The 22,897-nt window shown below is 38.4% G+C and overlaps 1 protein-coding gene, 1 long non-coding RNA gene and 1 pseudogene across 10 annotated transcripts in view; 2 read left to right on the forward strand and 1 right to left on the reverse strand.

The window, feature by feature from the left end:
• Positions 1–12,933, reverse strand: part of LOC148792120 (uncharacterized) — a 55,836-nt gene extending 42,903 nt beyond the window's left edge. Inside the window, exon 1 of one of the 2 annotated variants that reach the window (XR_016085469.1) lies at positions 11,141–12,933. This is a non-coding gene — a long non-coding RNA (uncharacterized LOC148792120). Of the gene's footprint in view, positions 1–11,134 lie in introns of both variants that reach the window. The other variant, XR_016085468.1, reaches the window with a different exon arrangement.
• The window catches only part of LOC104587736 (DNA ligase 6-like), a 121,898-nt gene that overhangs the window by 40,569 nt on the left and 58,432 nt on the right, over positions 1–22,897 (forward strand). For all 8 annotated transcript variants that reach the window (XR_016085466.1, XR_016085467.1, XR_016085465.1 and 5 more), the window contains 3 exons: positions 3,225–3,327; positions 6,991–7,119; positions 12,940–12,987. Coding sequence is in view for 4 of the 8 variants with exons in the window: in XM_088903048.1 (XP_088759174.1) it covers positions 3,225–3,327; positions 6,991–7,119; positions 12,940–12,987 (280 nt within the window). In the remaining 4 variants the exon portion in view is untranslated. The remainder of the gene's footprint in view (positions 1–3,224; positions 3,328–6,990; positions 7,120–12,939; positions 12,988–22,897) is intronic.
• Positions 15,224–21,331, forward strand: LOC148792121 (ATP synthase subunit beta, mitochondrial pseudogene; annotated as a pseudogene).

Raw genomic sequence — 22,897 nt, forward strand, 5'->3', positions numbered from 1 at the left:
GAGAACAAGTTTATAGGTAGTTTTGGAACATGTAGAACATCAGAAAGGGTGAGTCCAAGAGGAAGGGAGATGGTTCCTTGACCAGCTGTGGTGGAGAAAGAACCATCAACAAGTCTCACCTTCTCCCGACCAGATAATAGATGATAAGATTGAAAACAATTGGATTTACTCATCATATGGTTTGAGGCTCTAGAATCTATTATCCAAGGAGAGTCTGAGGGATGAGAGGACATATGGAAAGCTGTGTCAAAATAACACCCACTCATGCAGCAAATTTAAAACCATTTAAACATACAAAAGCATCAACAGTAGATACTATTGATGTCACAATTTTGTAATTCTAACTCCTCCCAAAACCTTTCCCCTGAATCTTCCTTTTTGATTAAAGCAAATTCAGGATGCACCAGCACCCAAACTGAGGAGACTTTGCCAATAGCCACCACTAGTCTTCTTTAACTCTAGCACTTGTCTTCAATGTATCTTCTATTTCTTTCCTTCCAAATACACCAATAGACTGCAAATGAAATGTAGCTCCACAGCACTTTAGCCTTAATATTTATTATGAATTAATTAATTATGTTATTTTGTATTATTAATTTTTTAATTAGTTAACATTTTATTGTTTATTGATGTATTAAGTAAATTAGTAATAAAATAATTATTCAATTATTAGTTAATTAATCAATCAATTAATTAATTAATTTTGGTATTTTTAATTAATTATTAACATTGATATTTTATTTTTAATACTTATAACTTAATTAATAATTTTAATATTTTATTATTAATTAATAATTAAATTATTTTATTAATATGTTATTAAATAATTAGTAATTTATTAATGGGTCATGGGTCTAATATTAACTCTTAAAAATACTGTAAGGAAGGTGCTTTTTCTGTTAAACAAGTTCCCCCTCCTTTCTCACTTGTTTTCCATCAAAATGGTGGGATTTCACATCCTAAGAATTGAGAACTGTAATTCCACCTTTTCCCTTCCCATCTCATGACATCCCACAAACCAAACATGGGAAGAGTGAAATATTTGAGAATAGTTCATTATTCCCCTTCCCATCCCACAAACCGAATGAAGCCATAGAGAGGTATGAGATGAGAAACCCAGAATTAATTATGAGCTCTACGGAGGATTTAGGAGCATCCCTATAGACGTTTTGGGTCTGCGAAACCAGTTCTAAACTAATGGAATATTGTAGATTCTGGATTGTGTTCTCGATAATAGGGTTGTTCTCTCAATGAGAAGATTCCTAGGAATATGTGATTTCTCTTAGGATTGAAAGAATCATTCTTTCTTCCTTTAGGATAAATCCTGTGTCTAAAGATGGAGAAAATTAAGAAAGATTATAGCAGAACTGCAGAATATAAGTTAAAGAAGAATTTCAGGAAAGAACCATCAAGAATTCAAGGAAGACTTGATACTACTTAAGGAACTAATAATCATCCAAGAATCTTTCAAGGGAGCAGGAAATGCAAAAAGATTAGATAGAAATCAGACCAGACAGTAAAAAATAGTAGAAAAGTCGGTATATTAGAGATGGGGAGATCCTAAAAATAAATTATTGAACAAATCCAATTTTTGTTGCTTTTGTTAATCACTCCAAGTTTTGATCAGCAGTGAGTATCAATTACTCTATTTTTTGTTACTTCTCCTATAGTCCCACTTTTAAATGTTGCATTGAGCATGTAGTGCCATGTATTATGGATGGCATTTGCATGGTCTTTCCAACTGATCAGTTTTTGCTTAAATTTTGATCAGCAGTGAGATGTTTTTTTTTTTTTTTGATAGGTAAAAGTTCATTAAGAATTCTTTATCAGCAAAAAGATAAATATCTGTTACAAGCATCCCCAAGGGAGGTGCAAAGTGCAGCCTCACTCTTTAAAAGAAAAAAAAAAACAGCATAAAAATTACAATTGGGCCCAATTCCACTGATCCCTAGTTGCTGCTTGCTTGGCTAGATAGTTAGCAAATGCATTAGCCTCCCTTCCCACCCATTGTATAGTTAAATTCATATGTTGTGTTACCCATTTGAATTTTTTCATTTCATTTCTATAACACCATATCACTGGGTCTAGATCTCTAAGCCAATCCACCACCACCTTGGAGTCCCTTTCTATCACCAAATTCTCCAGGCATATTTCTTTTGCAATCTGTATACTTTGTAGGACTGCATAGGGTTCAGCCCTTAAGGAGTCTCCATATCCCATCGGTCATGAGTAGAGTTCTCTCAGATTCCCATCCTTGTCTCTTATGGTCCCACCAATTCCAGAAAGACCTGGGTTGCCCTGACTACTCACATCAAAGTTTAGTTTCATAAAGCCTTCAATGGGAGGTGTCCAAACCAATCGTGTTTTAGTCTTTTGCACTAAACTAGAAGCCACTGAAAACCAATTCCTCCAAATGTCATCAAAGGAGAAATGTCTAAACAGTTCCATAGTTTGTAGCCAATGTATAGTTCTGGTCATTACACAATCCATAATTTGTTGTTTGCTTCTCTCCTTTTCTTGGAAGATCAGTGAGTCACAATTGTTCTTCCCTTAAATACAATCATCAAGAAATTCAACCAAGAATGTCAAAGATCTACCTTCCTGTCTCAGATTGTTTTTTTTTTTTTTTTTTTTAAATAAAACTAATGGTTGTTAGTTCTCAAATGGATGTTATCATATTGCCTATTTCCAAGTGTTACTTCCTGTTGCAGATTTGGTTTATGCTTTATTTATTTATTTTTTGATGAATTTTGGTTAATGCTTTATGTACTATGAATTTGTTTTTTTGTGATACTTTTCCTTGCTTGTTTAAGCTGTATTCTCCTTTTTAAGCAATGAAATTTTCTTTATTTATCTTCAAAAAAAAAAAAAAAACATAAGCTCTAGCTTGAAATGCTGCAAGTGCCCAGATCCTTTCTGAAAAATTTAGTTTCATTCTATTGTATGTTTATAGCATGTTTGAATTTAGAGGTTGCTAATTCTTTCCCAAACGACCTTAGCTGGAATTGGTGTAGATTCTGCAGATAATATGCTTTATATGTTTTTGGTTTTTTGGTAGCTTACAGCCTTTCACCATTCATGTTCCTTCTTGGGATGGGTGGGTGCTGCTTGTTCCTTGCCCTTTATTATTTTTCCAATCATCCAAGGAAAAGGAAGGAAGGTGTACCATGTTTTTCTTATGCAAATTAACTTGTTATGTTGCTACTTATGTTGGAATTCTTCAGTGTGGAAACAGGCAATGGAAGTTCTGCTAGAAAGAAGGCCCTCATTGTAAATCTTATATGTTCTTGTAGAGAAAAAGAAGTGAAGTTTCTTATTCGAACACTGGTAAGATTTTGTGATATTCTTTTGGGACAATTATATGGGTTATTAATATTGGGCTTCTATGGGTTTCTCCTTTTCCTAATTGATCTTCTATGGGTTTTTATGTGCAGTATATATGCATCTGAGAAATAAGGCAATCAACTTCCTAGTATTTTAATATTGAAATAATGTTGCTTGGGATGCAACTGGCTTTACTAGAGGACAAAAATCCAGAATAGGCATGGGGTGAACAATGTTATAAAGGAAGATTTTTTTTTTCTTTTTTTAAGCTCCCCACCAGGCTTATATAAAGAAGGTCTTGCCCTCCCTGATTTCCTAAAATTAGGGAGCTTTCATTCATGGTAGACAGATAGTGGATCAGGTCCTAATTGCCAATGAATGTGTTGAGGAGAAGAAAAGGAAGAGAGAGAAGGGGTTAGTGTGCAATTAGACCTATAAAAGGCCTATAGCTTGGTAAACTTGACCTTCCTCCTGGAAACTTTGGGTAAATTTGGTTTGGGGGAGAGATGGTGTGACTGGATTAAGGGGTGTATCTCTTCTTTTCGTTTCTATATTGTGGTCAGTGATGGGGTCAAAGGAAACCAAATTTCACCCTTCCTATTTACCTTAGTTGTAGAAGTGTTAAGCATGATGATTGCAAAAGCTTGGGTTGGTGGTTACCCAAGTACAATTTGCCGATGACATCATTGTGTTCTGTGAAGAGGAAAACGAGGAAGTGATGGGGAACCTAAAATCAACAGGTTCAAACCTGGAGAAGAGCTGTATTGTGGGTATTAATATGTCAGAGGAGGATCCAGGTGCTTGTGCAAAATAGTTGGGATGTGAGTTAAGATCTTGACCCATGTGTACCTAGACCTTCCCTTAGGATAATCCTACAATGCTAAGTTTTTGGAACCTGTCTTGGGAAGGTTTATACCAAGATGTTGGGTCTCTGGAAAAGGAATTACATTTCATTGGGAGGTAAAATTACCTTGATCAGAACCACTTTAGCCAACTCGCCAGTTGTCACTCTACTTCCTATCTACACTTGGGTTACTTGCCAATGTGGCAAGAAAACTGGAAAAATGTCTGGGAGACTTCTTGTGGGAACCAGGTGAAGGGAAGGAAGATCACCTAGTGAAATGGGACATGGTATGTAGAAGTAGGGACCAGGCCCACCAAGGTGGTCTAGGCATAGGTAATCTTGTGGAGAAGAATGTGGCATTACTGAGAAAATGGCTCTGGAGATTCCCTCTTGAACAGGAAAGCTTGTGACACAGGGTTATAGTGAGCATACATGGTATGTTGGATACTAGTTTGGACACTAGGGTATCCTACCAGGCCTCTTCAGCTTCCCCTTGGAAGTCCATTCACAATTTACTATCAGTCTTCTTGTCTTTTCTAAGGTATGATGTTGGGTGTTGCAACAAAGTTAGATTTTGGGAGGACTTATGGCTAGGGGACTCCACTCTTAAGGACCAATTTCCTTCACTTTATTCTCTCTCCCTTTACAAGAATGAACCCATCTCAAATTTCATGGACTTATGTCTTCTCATGGACTTAGGTTTCAGTTGGGGCCTTAGGGAGGGGGAAAGCTCGATAGTTGTTGAGTTTCTCTCAATAATTGATATTCATGTGGTACTATATAGAAGTACCAAACAACACTTTGTTGTATTAAGCTCTCCTGGAAGTTACAAATTCCTGTACAAGTTGCTTCTCCCAACACCTCCTCTAGCCAAACTAATTAGCTAATGAATTGGCTTATATCTAGATCCAGATGAACTTGGATGTGTGCTCTGGATTCCAAAGTTCTAGCTGCTTTATATGTTGTTGAAAGAGACCAAGGGCCCATCTCGCCCATTCTCTCTCATCAAACTAATAACCAAGGGCCCTTTTCTCAAAAAAAAAAAAACTAATAACCACCTAGAAATTCCATGAACTCATGATAAACCAAAGGAGTGCATCAGAGGAAACCATTGAAATAGCATCGAGGTCTCTGTTCAGGCAGTACCTCCAGACTCAATAAGTGTCCTTGTCAAAATAATATCCTCCTGATCTCTAAGGGCTTCCCATACTCTGAGAGTTTCAGGGCTTCCAAAGGAGCCATCAAAGTTGAGCCTGTCTATTCATTTTGGGGAGGGGGCAGAACTTTGTAAGTATGTGGGTCAGGTATCTTCAGATGATACTACTTATAACCACAGTTTTCATTCAGAGTAAATTTGACAATGTTGTACCTTTTTGGAACATTTGTTGGAAAGATGTGGTCATATGATTATGTAAAGTAAAAGTAATATAATATGCATTTTGGTTTTAGTGAAATGGGGTAAAACAGAAAATATCAAATCCACATGCCATGATTGTATCTTTCAATATTGACTCTTTCTTGACTTTGCAATAGTGTGTATTTTGTTTTACTAAATCAGTGGGTTCAATGATTTAGGGCATCAATGGAATTTTTTTGAACAGTAAAAAATAAAATTCATTAAAAAAAGAAAAAGAAAATACACCCTAAAGAGGTGGCGAGGCAACACCTCCAGAAAGAGCTAAGAGCAACAGGCACCCAAAGCCCAAAACAAAAGACCCCCAAACATCTTACAGATCCAAACCTCCCAAAAAACAGAAGAAGCCAGTAACCAATACTTGAAACATCCCCTTGGGCAAAACAAGCTGAATCTGTGAACTAAGATGAAAAAGCCACAGACGTCCAAACCTCTCCTTCTCACCTGCTTCAATACCAATGTTTCCCCTCACTCTTCATCAACAATGTCTAATTCCTCTCCTTCACCTTCCTCTCAAGCCTCGCTCCCTTCCCCAGCTGCATTCCTCTTGTTAATTTCCTGTCTTCTATTCTGCTCAAAATGTTTGATTGCCTTCCTTACCACCGCTTCTCCCCACAAAAAGAAAAGGCCAAGAGATTTCTCAACTGCCACCTGTCTGTCAACTTTTTTATCAATGTCGGTTTTTTCTTTCTCAGAGATATTTAACTTGGGGAATTCTTCAGCTTTTTTCCTTCCTGTCTCCCTCTCCCCCTCTCTACTTTCCTCTTGGATCTTGACCTGAACTCTTCCTTTTCCCTCAATCTTCCCTCCTCTGTCATCAAGCTTCATTTTCCTCCCTCTCTCCTGTAGGTGCTTTCTCACTCTGATTACTTGAATCGATGTCCTGAGCCTTCTTGCCTTAGTCAGCTTCTGAATGACTCAGATAGTTCTGAGTTCTGTATTTAAAACTGATACTTTCTCTTCTTTTTTGAGGGTGGATTTCTTTTTTTTTTTGGGGAGGGGGGGGGGCTAAAGTTAACATACTGGTACATTATCTCATGTACAGTTTCTTTTGACTTAATGAACATATACTTTACCTTTTCCAAAAAAAAAAAAGATATTCTTAACAAATAACAATACATGTGTCTATTTTATCATTTAAGTTACTTTGATCTAATTAGAAATAATGCCTTTGTATCACTGTATTTTTGTAAAAGATATATTCTTGGGAAAATATATAACTGGGGTATGAGTTCCAAAATACATAGGGCAGGTTCGATAGATCTGAAATGCATGAACTGGAGTAAAAGCAAGATCTTCTGCAACAATGAATTCCATATTTCACAATTATTCATTGTTTTGTTAATTTTCAGTCATAAATTCACTTTTTATGTAGTTTTTTTTGTCTGAAAATCTGTTTCAAGTGCAGGTTCGTAATTTGCGAATTGGGGCCATGATGAGAACTATTTTGCCAGCATTAGCACAAGCTGTTGTACTAAACTCATTCTCCAGTCCTCTTGGTGAAGGAACACTTGGAAACCTAAAGGGGAAACTTCAGGTTTGATGCATATAGCTTCAGTATTTTTTTTTTTTTTTTGAGAAAAATTTAACCAGGATTCATTAAAGGAAGAAGAGGTACATGAGAAGATGTACAAAGCAGGGGAAGAACCCCTACAAATTACAAAGGAGGAAGCTTGTCGCTATACAAATGCTCCAAATACACACCACATTTGGCTAAGCCATCTGCTGTATGATTGTGTCCCCTAGGAATCCAAACTAATTTTACAAGGGGTAAGCATCTCTATTGAGATCATTGACTGAGAGTCCTTTGAACAGATTGTCAAAGAGGCATTTGTTTCTTTCATCCCAAACTCCCCACAAGACTGCATGTAGCACTGATTGTCAATAAACTTTATCCCTTTTACTTAAACCTGTTCCTTGCCATTGATGCAAAAAGTCCATAATGTGCTCTGATATAACCCAGTTGTGACCAGCCATTTTAAAGAAATGGAAACAAATCTTTTGGGTGAACTTGCAGTGAAGAAAAATGTGATCTGCTGATTCACCTTCACTGAAGCATAAAATGCAAACATGAGGAGAGATGGACAGTCTTCCCAAAAACTTTTTTCTGCAAGAGATCACAAGTATTTAATTTCTGGAGACAAGCTTCCCAGACAAAGAAACAAACTCTTGAAGGGATGTGGCTGCACCAGATCTTCTTAAAAGGAAAGGAGGAATGCTGTTCATCAGCAATCAAAACCTTGAACAAAAGACTTAGAAGAGACTTTGCCAGTAGGGTGAAGGGTCCAGATTCGGTTGTCAGAATAGGAGGGGGAGATGTAGGCTTCTTTAAAGGTCTGAATTAAGTCTATTAATTCCGAAATCTCCGAATCCCTTAGATCTTCTGAGTTGAAGGTTTAGGGTGTTCTCAACAGTTTGGTCTGGAAGGCAGGAAGAAATAGTGGGTTCTTGGTCAAGGGTAAGGTTAAAAAATCTAGGGAAAGAGGCTGCAAGGGTAGTTTCCCCCCACCAAAGGTCTTTCCAGAATTTTATTTTAGAGCCATTTCCCACTTTATATCTTATAAAAGCAAAGAAAGATGTATGGGTGGAGATGATACCTTTTCCAAGGATTTGTGGACTTTATCCTGTTCAAATGGAGATTGCTAACCCACCCATTTACATTTAATCCATATAGCTTCAGTAATTAATTTGCTGATTTAACCAATCACTCTATCTTACACTAATGAATTTTTCCCTTGTCAGTACTAGTTGTTGATGGAATAGTTTTGGTATTCTCTCTCTCTCTCTCCCCAACCCAATAAAAATTAGAAGACAACTTAATAGAAGGTTTTAAGTTTTAACATCATCACCATAGCTTATACAAAACAACTATGATTGAATAAATAATTCTAGCTTCTTTATATGCTTTATATTGTATGGTGTCTCACCAGCTTGTTCCATTCCCTTTCTAGCTTGAGATTTAAAAGTACATAGATTCTCCATCTCAGCATGCTCAGTATTTCATCTGATTGGGCTAGTTTTGGCTTCCCTTGGATGAGCTCTGGTTTTCCTTGTTTCCTTGTTTCTTTCATTTTTGATGGGTAACTTAAAACTTCATTAGTTAAGAATATGCATATTAGTATAGCTGCCAAGCAGCATCAAGTGGTAACGTCAGTTTCCTGATCCTATTTCCATTACTTTTTTTCACAAAAGACTGGTTTAAAAAATCCCTTTTCTTCTTGTTTGTATGTGATCATGAAACCCCCAGAAAAGCTGATTCTTATTAAGACCCAAGGTTCAAAGTTTCGGTACAGCTCTGTGTATTGGCAGGGGTGTATCGGTTCTTTGAATGTTACTCCTTTTTTTTTTTAGTTCTTTTTTTTCCAAGTTCCAGTTTTAAGTATATTTATATATCATAGTTTTTAAGGTGCCAACGCGAGGCTAGGCGACAGGAGGGCGCCTTGTCGCCTAGTCGCCTAGGCGATGGGTTTTTTTTTTTTTTTAAGTAAAGCCATATATCCTAGGGTAGCTCCCTAGGTTCCATAACCATCTTTCCTTAATAGTTATCCATAATTTTCATAAGTATAAATTTCATGTTTTAATTTTAGAAAATCAACATTTTATGAGAAGAAAACAAACAAAGGAAAGAAAATTCAAAAAAATACAGGGGATGAACCCCTAGTTTTGTTATAGGAAAAGAAGAAAAGGAAAGGTGGAAGAAGAAGAACTGTAAGAAGAAAATGTGTTGATTAGACAAAATGTTAAGTTCTTCCCTTGCTTATCAAGTTCAGGTTCTGAAATCTTTGAGGATCCAATCAGATGAAAACTTCGATATGATATGCCCCGTATCGGGTGTATTGTATTGTATCTTTGGCGCCCCAATACACATGTTTACAGGTGTTTTCGGGAACCCATTTTTTAAAATAATATATATATATATATATATATATTTAAAAATGAAATTGAAAACCAAAGAAATAAAAAAATAAGGGGAGTATCGTTATAAGTACTGATACACCTCTGCCAATACACAGAGGTGTATCGATACTATGAACCATGAGTTCAATACAGCAGTTAGCAATGTTTGTGGTGATTAAACCCTAACAAATAAGAAAATAATAAAAAGAAAATAGTACATAAACACATAAAATGAGTATTCTAGTTTAATAATGCCTATTTTATAATTATAATGTCAAAAAATATAAAATATAAAAGTATTTTATAACATAGTGCACAAAGGTATCAACAAAACCTTTGTGTGTTTATAACATAGTGCACAAAGGTATCAACAAAACCTTTGTGTGTTTAATAATGCCTATCTTAACTGGGCGAGGCGAGCCTCCAAGGACGCCTTGTCGCCTAGGCATTGCCTTGACAACTATGTTATATATATTATTTAAAAAAAAGGGTTCCCGAAGACACCTGTAAATAGGTGTATCGGGGACCAAAGAAACTTTGAACCTTGTTAAGACCATCCTTGGCCAAGGTATCAACAAAACCATTTTCTGATCTGCGAGTCCATGAGTATGTGATGCTTGAATCTCTTGTTGCTTTGATCTCCCTCGTGATGCTTTTGTATTGCCAAATTCCCATGCTGTCATTTTTAATCTAACCCACTACAACCTTCAAATCTCCTAAAATCAAATCTGTGAAATTTAGTCACCTGCCTATTTTTAAGCCATGAGGGATTGCCAGCAGTTCTGCTCTCTTAGAGTTCCAAAGCCTGTTGGACCTGGGAACATGGCTCTAATGTTTCCATTTACAATCTCTGGTAACTCATCCAGTGCTGGAAGGTCCGGGATTGCCTAAGATGTAACCATCAAAGTGTAGATTGTAAGCATTGTTGTGGTGGGTACCATTGTAAAGATCTCTTGGGCTTTAACATAGATGATTAAGCCACCATTTTCCATCTTCTGATTTTTCTGTTCCCGTCTTGCTATTCATCTATCTGATCAACTACATCTTTGCTAGCCTCATTATGAAAATCTTATTTTTGTGTATTGGCCCATTGCCAATTTTATAACAACGGCTCATTAAACAACATGCTATTATCCTAGACTGCTTGGAAAAAGAGGAAGAATATTTTTGTTCAATAAACATTCTCAGTCTTATCGTCAATCTTAACACCCCTAGAAAAGGGGAAAAAAACGAGAGATGCAGCAGTTAAGAATTATGGTGGAAACACTTTTCAAGGTCTTCTGCCTTGTGGATAGATGAGCGAAGCAGTGGAATCAGTTGTTATGTCTATCTTAAGGTCACTTTTCTCGACTATTGCTTTTTGCGTCATAAATTTGCATGCATATATACTTTAGCTCTTCTGGCTTAGTTTAAAACTAATAAAAGTTAGGCATCCCTTCCATACATAGTTTTACATTTAATCCAACTATAGTCACATCCAAGGTTTAAAATATTGCAACGTATCGGGCCGTATCGGCCGATACATATTGTCCCAATAAGATACTGATGTGGACAGTAAGACAAGTTACATGCAGTACCTCAAGTATACAGCAATAAGCACAAGAAATACCAAGCTGAAAACAACAAAATAAGTTGAATTTTTATGGGTTTCAGACCTGAACCTGAAGTAAAACTCCTCCTGGAACAGTTCCGCTACAGTAACAATGGCAGCAAGCTGGCCTCCTGCACGGACACGCAGTGATGGAGGGATTGGAAGGTGCCAAAATAGATCAACTCCTCAAAACCCAAGCTCCCAATGCTTGAAAACCCTAGCTGGGGCGAGCTACAGCTCAAACAAGAGAGAAAGAACCAAAAAGACCCCTACAGAAACAACCCCCTTCTCTTTTATAAGACTCACTGGCTTGGTGGACAAGCTAGTTAAAATATTTACACATAAGCCCGTAGAATGTTTCCCTCTCACCAGCAACTCCTTAAGAACAAAACTAACTTCAAATGAACCCCTAAAAGATTACTTTTGTTACAAAAAGACCCAAGAGACCAAAACCCAACAGAGATGCACCCAAACTGCCCCTGACCAAAAATCTGACTTATAGAATGATGAAAATACTCCTGGTCCCAAACTGTCAACAAAGCTACCCAAAAACAACAATTTGGGATCCTACTACAAGAAAAACATGCAAAACAGAATACATACACACATTTCCTTTTTTTTTCTTTTTTTTCTTGCCTCATCAGATACCAATACACGGAATGTGTAAAAATCATGTGTTACGTTTCTTTTCGTATGTATCAGCCGATACGGGCCTGTATCGGGCTGTTTCGGATCTGTATCAACCGATACAAGCCCGAAACAGGTTGATACAGACCAAATCATTTCGGTTCCCCTTGTTCCATTAATTTCATTAATTCATATTTAATACCGAATCTCTCTCATTAATGTCATTTATGCTCCTATATTTAAGTTTAACTTCTTCATTAATTAGTTAATTACTCCTATATTTAAGGCAAATTTAAATTTAAATTTGAATTTTAGTGCCTAATTACAATTCTATCAATAATTCTATTAATTAATGATTCTCTCTCTCACTAATTTCATTTTCCTAGTGTAAACACTACAAATATTAACCCTGGTCACTAGACCACTCTGATTTGTTTGTTGTAATTATATGCATTTTTAGTTTTAAGTCAATTTTCTCTTTTCTTAGTGGTGCTTATTAATAAATGCTGAAATTAATTATTAAAATTTATATACTAATAAATATTAAGATAATTATATTGGTTATTTGAAAATTGATGTATATACATTCACATTTTGGTTATTCCATCATTTTTTAAACTAATTATATCTCGATATGTCACATTTTATGTAAAGATTAAATTATGGTTTTTTACATTTAAATGACTTATTTACAATCATATAAAACTTGTAAGTATTGTTAATTATATATATTTTTTTGATTTATTTGAATTTCCTAACATATTTATGCGTATATTGATTTTTCATCTATATCCTTGCATATCCAAAACGTATCCCGATACGTCTCTTAAAATCGTCTTTCCGATACACCTTGCATTTCCGATACTTTGAACCTTGGTCACATCAATCAAATTGATATGGTACACAATTATTGAAGCAATGGATTGCCCTTAGTGGAGGTTACTGTAATAAAGTATCTACTGTATGTTTTAGGGTGAAAATGAAGTCATTAAGTGATATCTACGATAATCTATGATATTTTATTTCCATGAAGATAGAACATGTAAGCTTACTCTACCTATCAATGCAAATACTTGTAGGCCTTCTGCCATTTGTTGTGTGCAGCATGGTGTTTTTTTCTCTCCGGTGAATTCATACAATTATTTATCATGAAAAAAAAGATATATGGTTCACCCATTGAACTTAGAATTATGTATTTTTTGTCTATTTTTGTTTCTGATCTAACTTTTATTTACTTGCTAGTTGATTTCTTCATCAGTAATTGAGGCCTATAATATACTTCCCAATTTGGTAAGTTCCTCAATCTAATTTTACATTTTAGTGATTTATTCCATTGTTTTACTACTTGTTTGGAGAACATATTACTTGGAATTCAGAATTTGAGATTTATTTTGTTAATGTTAATGTAGTTTGATTGATCATGCCATTAAAAGATGGAGTAGAGAGGAAGAAAAGAGGAGAAGAGGAGAGAAGAATTTAGGAAGAGTCAAAAAGTAGTGGGCCTGTGCCTCTTTCTTATATTTATATTTCTCACTAAAAATTACATGAAATGAATCATATACCCCTGGTGCCACCCAATACATAACAAAATAGAAAACTGGACTGAAATAAACAGATAATGTAACCAAATAAACCATAAACAACAATGTAATAATCACAACAATATTTTTGCAAAATTTATAGGACTTTTCTTGTCTAGCTATTGTAGAAGTGTAGGTTTATTTTATCACAAAATGCACCACCATAATATGTATATGAATATATTTTTTGAAGATAAATAAAAATTTATTAAACAAAAAAAGAAATACAAGAAAGGTGATAAGTGACCCCTTGAGAGAAGAGGCAACCCAAAGACTAAATTCCAGAAGAAACCCTCACATATGCCCTTGACAACACAAAGACTAACCCTTCTACCAAGTCCCCTCACATGAGCATTCCAAACAAAACACAAATAAAAATACATCACAAAAGACAGCAAAACCCAAAAACATCTCATAAGCTTGCCCAACAACCCTCAAGCAGCCCAACAGAGCCCCTAACCTCTCAAACTGGATAACAATTCAATATCTCTTCTTCTCTATTTCCTGAAAGAGGTCTTCTTTTCTTCCATTGATTGGATTATTTTTAACTATCTTGTTAGGTCCTACCCCAAACAGTCCTCCCTTTAACCTTGCAAACACCTTAGAAACCGGAATCTGACGTTATTTTTTTATCCTTTTTGAGTTTTGAACCGTCAAACTGTACTTAATGCTTTCACAACTTCCTTGACTTTCTTGTAATAACCATACCCTTGTCTGAGACCAGAGCTACTTTTGCCTTATCCCCCCCCCCCAATGATTCCTTGCAACCTCCATGAAAAACTTCCACCTCTTGAACCACTAAGATGGTTTTTGGTATTATTGTCGTTAATTAGAAAATTAGCACTAGTGTAGCACCAAATAGGCATTTCCCCCAGTGGAGTTTGAAATTTTGTTTGGTTAAGCTGTTAATCAAGAAAATGTTTTTCTTGGGTTATGTGAGATCCACCCAATGGAGGAAATGCCATTATGACGTTTTCCCCCAATGGTAAGGCATTTTTTTACTGTTTGGCTTGTGTGGCGCCTAGCCATCACAAAGTGAAAAGAAACATTTTGTCCTGTTTTTCAAGACAAAATTCGTACAAAACATTTCTTCACAAAACAACGGTGGAACCAAACATCCTCAAAGATATCAGACCACCAATACGCTTATTCTCTCCTTGTCTTCCACTCTCAGTGAAGGTGAAGGTGAACCATTTGAACAGTTTATAAGACTTCCATCACCATTCGATGTCACATGCTTCACTAATGAGTGCCTCAAGATTTTGGGTTCAAAATAAGTAGACTCAACTCCTTGATATCTCTCAACAAATTGGTCTAAAATTCCTCTATCAATGGACCCTCCATTCGGCCCAACACTAATTGATTTAAATCCCCTGAGCCCACTATGTATATAGGCTTCTTTTTTGCTCCTGAAACCAAAAAAAACCCAATGAGGTTTTGTCTCTGTTGCAGCACCGACAGCCATTGATAGAACAAAAACCCTCACCCTAGTTGCCTTAGGGTCCTAGTTTTCAAACTTTAGCCATGGCTTCTCGGTAGGTCTTGTCGTTCCTTATTCGATCATCCTTATGTCGCTTTGGGTCAAGATCCTCAATCATCAACCCCAGAAGGCCATCCCCATCCCTTGCATCTTGCCCTTCCCTTAAGGATTTCCTTCTCAATTGCGTTGTAGTCTTGTAGACTATGCATCTTCTACTGCTACTCTGGCACCGTTGGCTCCATCACTACCATCGACCAAGGAAGTTGGCCTTAGTGGCAAGATCACTGATGAGTTAATGGGGGTGGTGTGATTGGTTGTGTTTGTGTTTGTCAAGTGATCTTTGTTGTCGTTGATCAACGAGGAATTGCCCCCAATTTTGACTACACTTGAGGTTTTAGACAATTCAATCCATTTGGTGCTTAAAGTCGTTCAACATTTGGGAGAGAATATGGTCAAGTCCATTACCATGGACGGTAATGAAGGGTGTTAGCGTAGGGGTATTTCTGTCTTTATACCTTGATTGATGTTGATGATCTGTAATGTTGTGTTGGAACCTGTGCTCTTAATTTAAGTAAGGGAACATAGGTCTTTTCAGTCATGTTTTAATAATAATATAAATACTACTGGCCGACTGGGAGAAGTCAAGTTGACTCTTTCAGTTCGAACCAGAATTCTCTCTTCTCTCTTTCTCTCTCTCTCTCTCTCTCTCTCTCTCTTTCTTTATCACCTTTTTTTCTTCTACATAACTGAACTCAGTCAGGCCGAACTCTAAGGCAAACCTGAATTATAACATGGTATCAGAGCTAGGTTAAATCTGCCTAGATTTCTGCTTGCCTAGGGTTCATTCTCTACGCACCCTATCTAGGGTTTTCCTCTTTTTTTTCTGTGTTCGATTGGAGATAAGGGAAAGGGCTGAAAAGGAGTGATCGCCCTCTTTCCTTGGGGGTCTCTATGCCTCCAGTCAGGTCGTATGTGGTCGGTTGCTGTGATTTCTGAGATCGCCCTCTCCTAGTAGAGGAAGAATAGAGGGCCGAACTGTGTGGGCAGTGGCTGTTGTGTGTGAAGCGGCTGTTGTGTGTGGACTGCTCTCCTGCTCGTATGGGTGTTACTTCAGCAATAAGGTAAGAGATTTCAATGCATGATATCTGTTATGGATTAAATAGGAGGTGTGTTTCAGACCATATGCTAGGGTTTCGGCCAGTAAGTGCTAGGGTTTATGCTGGTTTCTTTGTGCTTTTTGAAGGAAGAGATATGATCATATAGTGGTGAGATTTCAGGTAGTTGTAGGAGTAGGGTTTGTGGTGTGAGCACACTTTTCAGCAACAAGTGCTAAAATCAGTGTGACAGGTGTGATCTAGGGTTTGTGGTGTAAAGAGCACACATTCCAGCAACAATTAGTGCTGCAATCAGTGTGACAGGTGTGACCTAGTGGTGTGTAGTGTGCAGATCTCAATGATAATAGAATTCAGCAAGTGTGCAGAATTGGTGATAACATAATGGGAGACAATAATGATTATAAACCTAGTGTGATGGTGCCTACAGACTACCTGAATGTTCAGATGACCTCCATTAAGTTAAATGGAGAGAATTATGTGCCTTGGGCTAAATCCGTTGAAGTCTTTCTGAAGGCAAAGAAGAAGGTAAAACACATCAGAGAGGAGAAACCCTCCTCTGACTCTCACGAGTATGAAGACTGGGAGCAAGAGGATGCTCAGATCATCACATGGTTGTGGAATAGTATGGAACCCAGTATTAGTGTGAACTTCATGTTCCTTGATACTGCCAAAGATGTGTGGGACCATGCGAAGAAATTGTATTCGGGGCAGGACAATACAACCAGAGTTTATCAGCTTTATCAAGAGTACTTTAATCTGTAACAGGGCAATCAGAGTCTTGAGGAGTACTATGCCAACATGAGGAACATATGTAATGAGTTGAATGTCTATCATCCTCTCACTTCTGATGTCGAGATTCAGCAACAACAGAGAGAGTAGCTTGATGTGACTAGATTTTTGGTGGGACTAAAGTCTGAATATGAACCAGTACGGGCTCAGATATTAGGGGGATCAGCTCTTCCGTCCCTAGAAGAGATATTTGCTCGACTTCGGAGGATTTCTATCGGATCTACTGAGAACTCTAATATCTCAGATAGATCTGCCTTTGCTGCATCGAGAGGCCGTGGTGGTAGAGGTGGAGCTCGGGGAGCTTAGTCTGGCCGTGGTGGTGGTAGTGGTTCTGCATATGGCCGAAGTGGCAATGGTGGGTCTACTCATAATCGTGGTGGTGGTCGTACTGGGAGCAGAGATTTAGGGGGAGCCCGTGGTAGAGGACGTAGCTCAGGCTCGAGGAAGGGCACTCATTGTGGTATGGATGGACATACCATCAACTATTGTTAAGATCTACATGGTCCTCCCTCAACCTGGGCCACTCATGCCGCGATCGGTGACTCAAGTTCCAGCTTTAGACAGGAGAATCATTCATTTGACCAGTTGCCTCCTACATCCACAGATGATCCCATGAAGGAGATGGTGAGTGTTCCCTGTGATGAATATGAGAGGTTTATCCAATCACAGCAGAACACGACGACTTTTGCTCACTCAGGTATGGCTTGTCTGGCATCTACACCCAATCCTTGGATCATTGACTCTAGAGTCTCCGATCACATGACTGGAACTCCAGGTGTGTTTTCCTCATTATCTCATTGCTCAACATCACAATCTGTCACCCATGCTAATGGTTCCACATCCTCAATTTGTGGTGTTGGTAATGTTGACCTAGATCTTGTATCCCTCTCATCAGTTCTGTATGTTCCTAAATTGCCTTTTAACCTTATGTTTGTTAGTAAGCTGACCAAATCACTTAACTGCTCCATTACCTTTTATCCTTCTATGTGTGTCTTTTAGGATCTCAAGACGGGGATGAAGATTGGTGGAGGGCATGAAGCAGGTGGACTGTATTATCTTGACGGTGGTGGTGGTAGAACTTCAACAGCTCTCCAGTCATCTCTTTCTCCTCTCCAGTGGCATTGCCGATTTGGTCATCCGTCGCTAAAAGTCTTGAAGTCCTTGGTTTCGTCCTTGAGTCAGCTTTCTGTTTTGGATTGTGAGTCGTGTTAGTTTGGGAAACACCATCGTGTTCCCTTTAGTTCTAGGGTTGATAACCGTGTGTCGAGTCATTTTTCTTTAGTTCATTCAGATGTTTGGGGTCCTTATAAAGTGATGTCATATAATGGATACAAATATTTTGTCATTTTTGTGGATGATTTTTCAAGGCTGACGTGGCTCTATTTAATGAAAGAAAGAAGTGAATTGTTTACCATTTTTCAAAAATTTTATACTGAGACTCGTAACCAATTTGGTACCCACATCAAAGTTTTTCGTTTTGATAATGGCCGCGAATATTTATCCTCATCATTTCAGGAATACCTGGACAAACACGACATTATACATCAGACCTCGTGTACCTATACCCCACAACAAAACGGGGTGGCTGAGAGAAAGAATCGCCATCTCCTTGAAACAGCAAGATCCCTAATGCATCACATGCATGTTCCCAAACCTTTTTGGAGTGATGCAGTGCTTACCTCTCATTTTTTGATTAATCGGATGCCCACGTTCATCCTTGATGGTCATTCTCCGTTTCAGGTCTTGTTTCCCACTTTGTCTCCGTTCCCTCTTACGCCGAGAGTTTTTGGGTGTGTCTATTTTGTCCATAATCTGGGTCCCGGGAACGACAAGTTTGATGCCCATTCTCTCAAGTGCATCTTCCTTGGCTATTCTCGGACCCAAAAAGGGTATAGGTGTTACCATCCTGGTTCTTGACGGTCCTTTGTGTGTGCTGATGTCAGTTTCTTTGAGTCTACTCCGTTCTTTTTGGGGTCTGGTGATGCTTCTTCCTCCTCTTCCACTTCCTGTTGTCGATCCTCCTCCCTTTGTTCCAGTTGTGACCAAATCCTTGCCTCCGATGCCACCATCTGTTGAACGCCCACCTATCCGTCATGTGTATACACATCTTCCACGTGCACCAGCTACTACTCCTCCGGCTACATCTCTGTCGACGGATCCGGCACTAGACCTGCACTTAGCATCTGAGATTGATCTACCCATTGCTATGCGGAAAGGTAAACGTACTTGCACCCTTCATCCCATTTCTAATTATGTTTCTCTTACTCACCTTTCCGCTTCCCATCGCTAGTTTGTTACCTTGTTATCATCAATTATTGTTCCTAAAGATGTCCAAGAAGCCCTTGCCTCTCCAGGGTGGTGTCGTGCCATGGAAGAAGAACTCTCAGCCCTTCATCATAATCATACTTGGGACCTCACTGCTCTTCTTCCTGGGAAGCAAGTTGTTGGTTGTAAATGAGTTTATACGGTTAAGTATCTGCCTGATGGTAGTGTTGAATGCCTGAAAGCATGATTAGTTGCAAAAGGGTACTCCCAAGCCTATGGCATTGACTACACAGAGACCTTCTCACCGGTTGCTAAGATAGGGTCAGTTCGTGTTGTGATATCTCTTGCAGCCATGTATGAGTGGCCACTATATCAGCTTGATATCAAGAATGCCTTTTTGCATGGTGACTTACTCGATGAGGTCTACATGGAGCAACCTCCCGGGTTTGTTGCTCAGGGGGAGGATTGTAAGGTGTGCAGACTAAGGAAGGCTATATATGGGCTTAAACAGTCTCCTCGAGCATGGTTTGGTAGGTTTAGTGAGGTGGTAAAGAAGTTTGGTATGAAACAGTGCAAAGTTGACCATTCTGTATTTTGTCATGACTCTCCGGGAGGAAAAATACTGTTGGTGGTGTATGTAGATGATATTGTTATTACTGGGAATGATAACATTGGTATTGACAGGCTGAAGACTTATCTGCAGGATCACTTTCATACAAAGGATTTGGGTAAACTGAAATACTTCTTGGGGATAGAGGTAGCGAGATCCAAGTATGGGATTAACCTATGACAGAGGAAGTATGTGCTTGATTTGCTGGAAGAAACAGGCTTGTTGGGTGCCAAACCAGCTGAAACACCCATGGACACAAATACCAAGATAAGCAGTGATATGGGTGAAGTGTTTGAAGACCCTGGTAGATACCGACGACTTGTGGGCAAACTGAACTACCTAACCATTACTAGACCAGACATCTCATTTGCAGTTAGTGTGGTAAGCCAGTTTATGCAAAAACCTCTGATTCCTCATTGGAATGCGGTTCTGAGAATTGTGAAGTATCTAAAAGGGGCTTCAGGTCGCGGTCTGATATACAAGAGTGGGGGAAAAGTTGAAATAGAAGGGTATTCTGATGCTGATTGGGCCGGTTATATGTCTGATAGGCGGTCTACTACAGGCTATTGCGCGTTTCTGGGAGGTAACCTGGTGACATGGAAAAGTAAGAAGCAGACGGTTGTGGCAAGAAGCAGTGCAGAAGCAGAATATAGGGCTATGGCGCACACCGCTTGTGAATTAGTGTGGCTAAGGAACCTTCTACAGGAAGTAGGGTACAACATTAACACTCCAATGAAGCTCTATTGTGATAATCAGGCTGCAGTTCATATCTCCTCTAATCCAGTGTTTCATGAAAGAACCAAGCACATTGAGGTTGACTGTCACTTTGTGAGGGAGAAGGTGCTGAATGGAGAGCTAGACACTACACATGTTAATACAGGAAATCCGTGGGCTGACTTATTTACAAAAGGCTTGAGTCGGGGAAGAGTGGACTACATATGTAACAAGCTGGGAGTATATGATATATACTCACCAACTTGAGGGGGAGTGTTGGCGTAGGGGTATTTCTGTCTTTATACCTTGATTGATGTTGATGATCTGTAATGTTGTGTTGGAACATGTGCTCTTAACTTAAGTAAGGGCACATAGGTCTTTTCAATCATGTTTTAATAATAATATAAATACTTATTGGCCGACTGGGAGAAGTCAAGTTGACTCTTTGAGTTCGAACCAGAATTCTCTCTTTCTCTCTCTCTCTCTCTCTCTCTTTCTTTATCACCTTTTCTTCTTCTACATAACTGAACTTAGTCAGGCCGAACTCTAAGGCAGACCTGAATTATAACAAAGGGCTTGCACAAGGAGAAAGGGTCCTTAACACTAGTTACACGATCATTGTGCTTGTCGGTAGGGCCACACTTGGTTGAATTATGAATGTTATTGGAGAGCCTATAGATGAGAAGGGTGAAATAAAAACCGACCACTCCTACCTATCCATCGGGAAACCCCAACTTTTGTTGAGTAGGCCACCTAACAACAAATTCTTGTCACTGGAATTTAGGTTGTGGATCTCCTTGCACCATACCAGAGAGGTGGGAAGATTGGGCTGTTTGGTGGTGTTGGTGTAGGAAAAACCGTGCTCATGGTGGTTTCTCTGTCTTTGCTGGTGTTGGAGAACATACTAGGGAGGATAATGATCTCTACAGGTGCCCATGCCCGTGTTGGCCTAACTGGTCTTACTGTTGTTGAGAACTTCCAAGGTGCTGAAGAGCAAGATGTGCTTCTCTTCATTGATTACATATTCCGTTCCACACAAGCAAACTCTGAGGTGTCTGCTTTGCTTGTTATTTGTTACTAAAAAAAGTACAATTGAGGGCATAGTTATATTAACAAACACATATACATAAATATGGAGAAGTAGTCGCTCAAGATTGAACAGACACTTAAAAGGAGAAAAAAAATAAGAAAAGAAGAGGGAGAAAAGAGAGAGAGAGAGAGAGAGAGAGAGAGATTTTGATAAAAGAGAGTTGGGTAGATGTGTTTAAACGGCCGCCCCCCTCTTAAATTTATATACATAGTATCATACTTGTAAAAGGACTGAATTACATACATGGCAAGATAAGATAAGATAAAGCTGAAAAAAAGACTAATCCTAATCTTATAAAAGACTAGTCCTAATCTTATCATAAAGAACTAATCCTTATCATAACTTATTGTTGACATACGAACAGTGGGGGACCACCTAAGTGGGGTCCACATTAGTGTTCTCTACACTCCCCTTCAAGTTGGGAATATATGTTTGTCATTCCCAACTTGCATAGATCTGCTTCTAACTTCTTCCTTGAAACCGCCTTGGTGAGAAGGTTTGCCAGCTGCATGTCGGAGGTGATGTATGGAAGACATACTTATTGAGATGTAACCCTTTCTCTGATAAAATGTTGATCCACTTCAATATGCTTAGTCCTGTTGTGTTGTACCGGATTATGAGCTATATTGATGGCAGCTTGATTATCACAATACAACATCAAGGGTTTCTCATAAACAATACCTAACTTATCAAATAATGATCTCAATCATAGGATCTCAGCTACACCATTTTGTTTCTTGTTCCTCCAAGAGACAAGGTTACCTCCTACAAAAGCACAATATCTAGAGGTAGATCTTCGATCATCAACACACTCAGCCCAATCAGCATTTGTGAAAACTTCTATCTTCATGTGATCATTATTCTTGAATAAAATGCCTCTGCCCGGGCACCTCTTCAAATATGCTAGTATCCTCTCAACTGCGAGGTGAGTAGTTCTAGGAGAGTGCATATACTGACTAACCACACCGACTACATAACTGATGTCGGGTTGAGTGAGACAAAGATAGAGAAGTTTTCCAACTAACCGTTGGAACATAGAGTAGAAAGTCTTATGTGCTGATTTCGGCCAAGCTTCTTGTGAAAGGAAGAGTAGAAAGTTGGGGATTTCAGCTTTAGACGGAGGAAAGGGAAGAAAAGAGAAGAAGGTCGACTAGGATAGATTGACATAACCCTAGCCGCCAGCCCCTCATTCTATTTATAATTAACTTAAGTATGAGATATTACAAGGATGCCCTTAGTAGGGCGGCAACTCAAACTAAGTAATTACAGCTCTTTAAAAAATAAAAACTAATGGGTCCAAGGCCCAACAACATCTTAATTTAAAAGAAAATAAACTAAACACAAGTCTGCCCACTCAACACATAGCTTTATCTTCAAGGGGTTCTCCACCCTCTGCACTGATCTTGTGATTTTGTTCAATGGGTGTGTCAGCAGGCTTAACGCCCAACTTTCCTGTTTCTTCCAATAGGTCAAGAACATACTTTTTTTGAGAAACAAAAATCCCATGCTTGGATCTGGCTACCTCAATGCCCAAGAAATATCGTAGTTTTCCTAGAT

This window comes from Nelumbo nucifera, chromosome 4, assembly GCF_055504915.1.
Source record: "Nelumbo nucifera cultivar China Antique chromosome 4, China Antique-T2T, whole genome shotgun sequence".
NCBI classification, from domain to species: domain Eukaryota; kingdom Viridiplantae; phylum Streptophyta; class Magnoliopsida; order Proteales; family Nelumbonaceae; genus Nelumbo; species Nelumbo nucifera.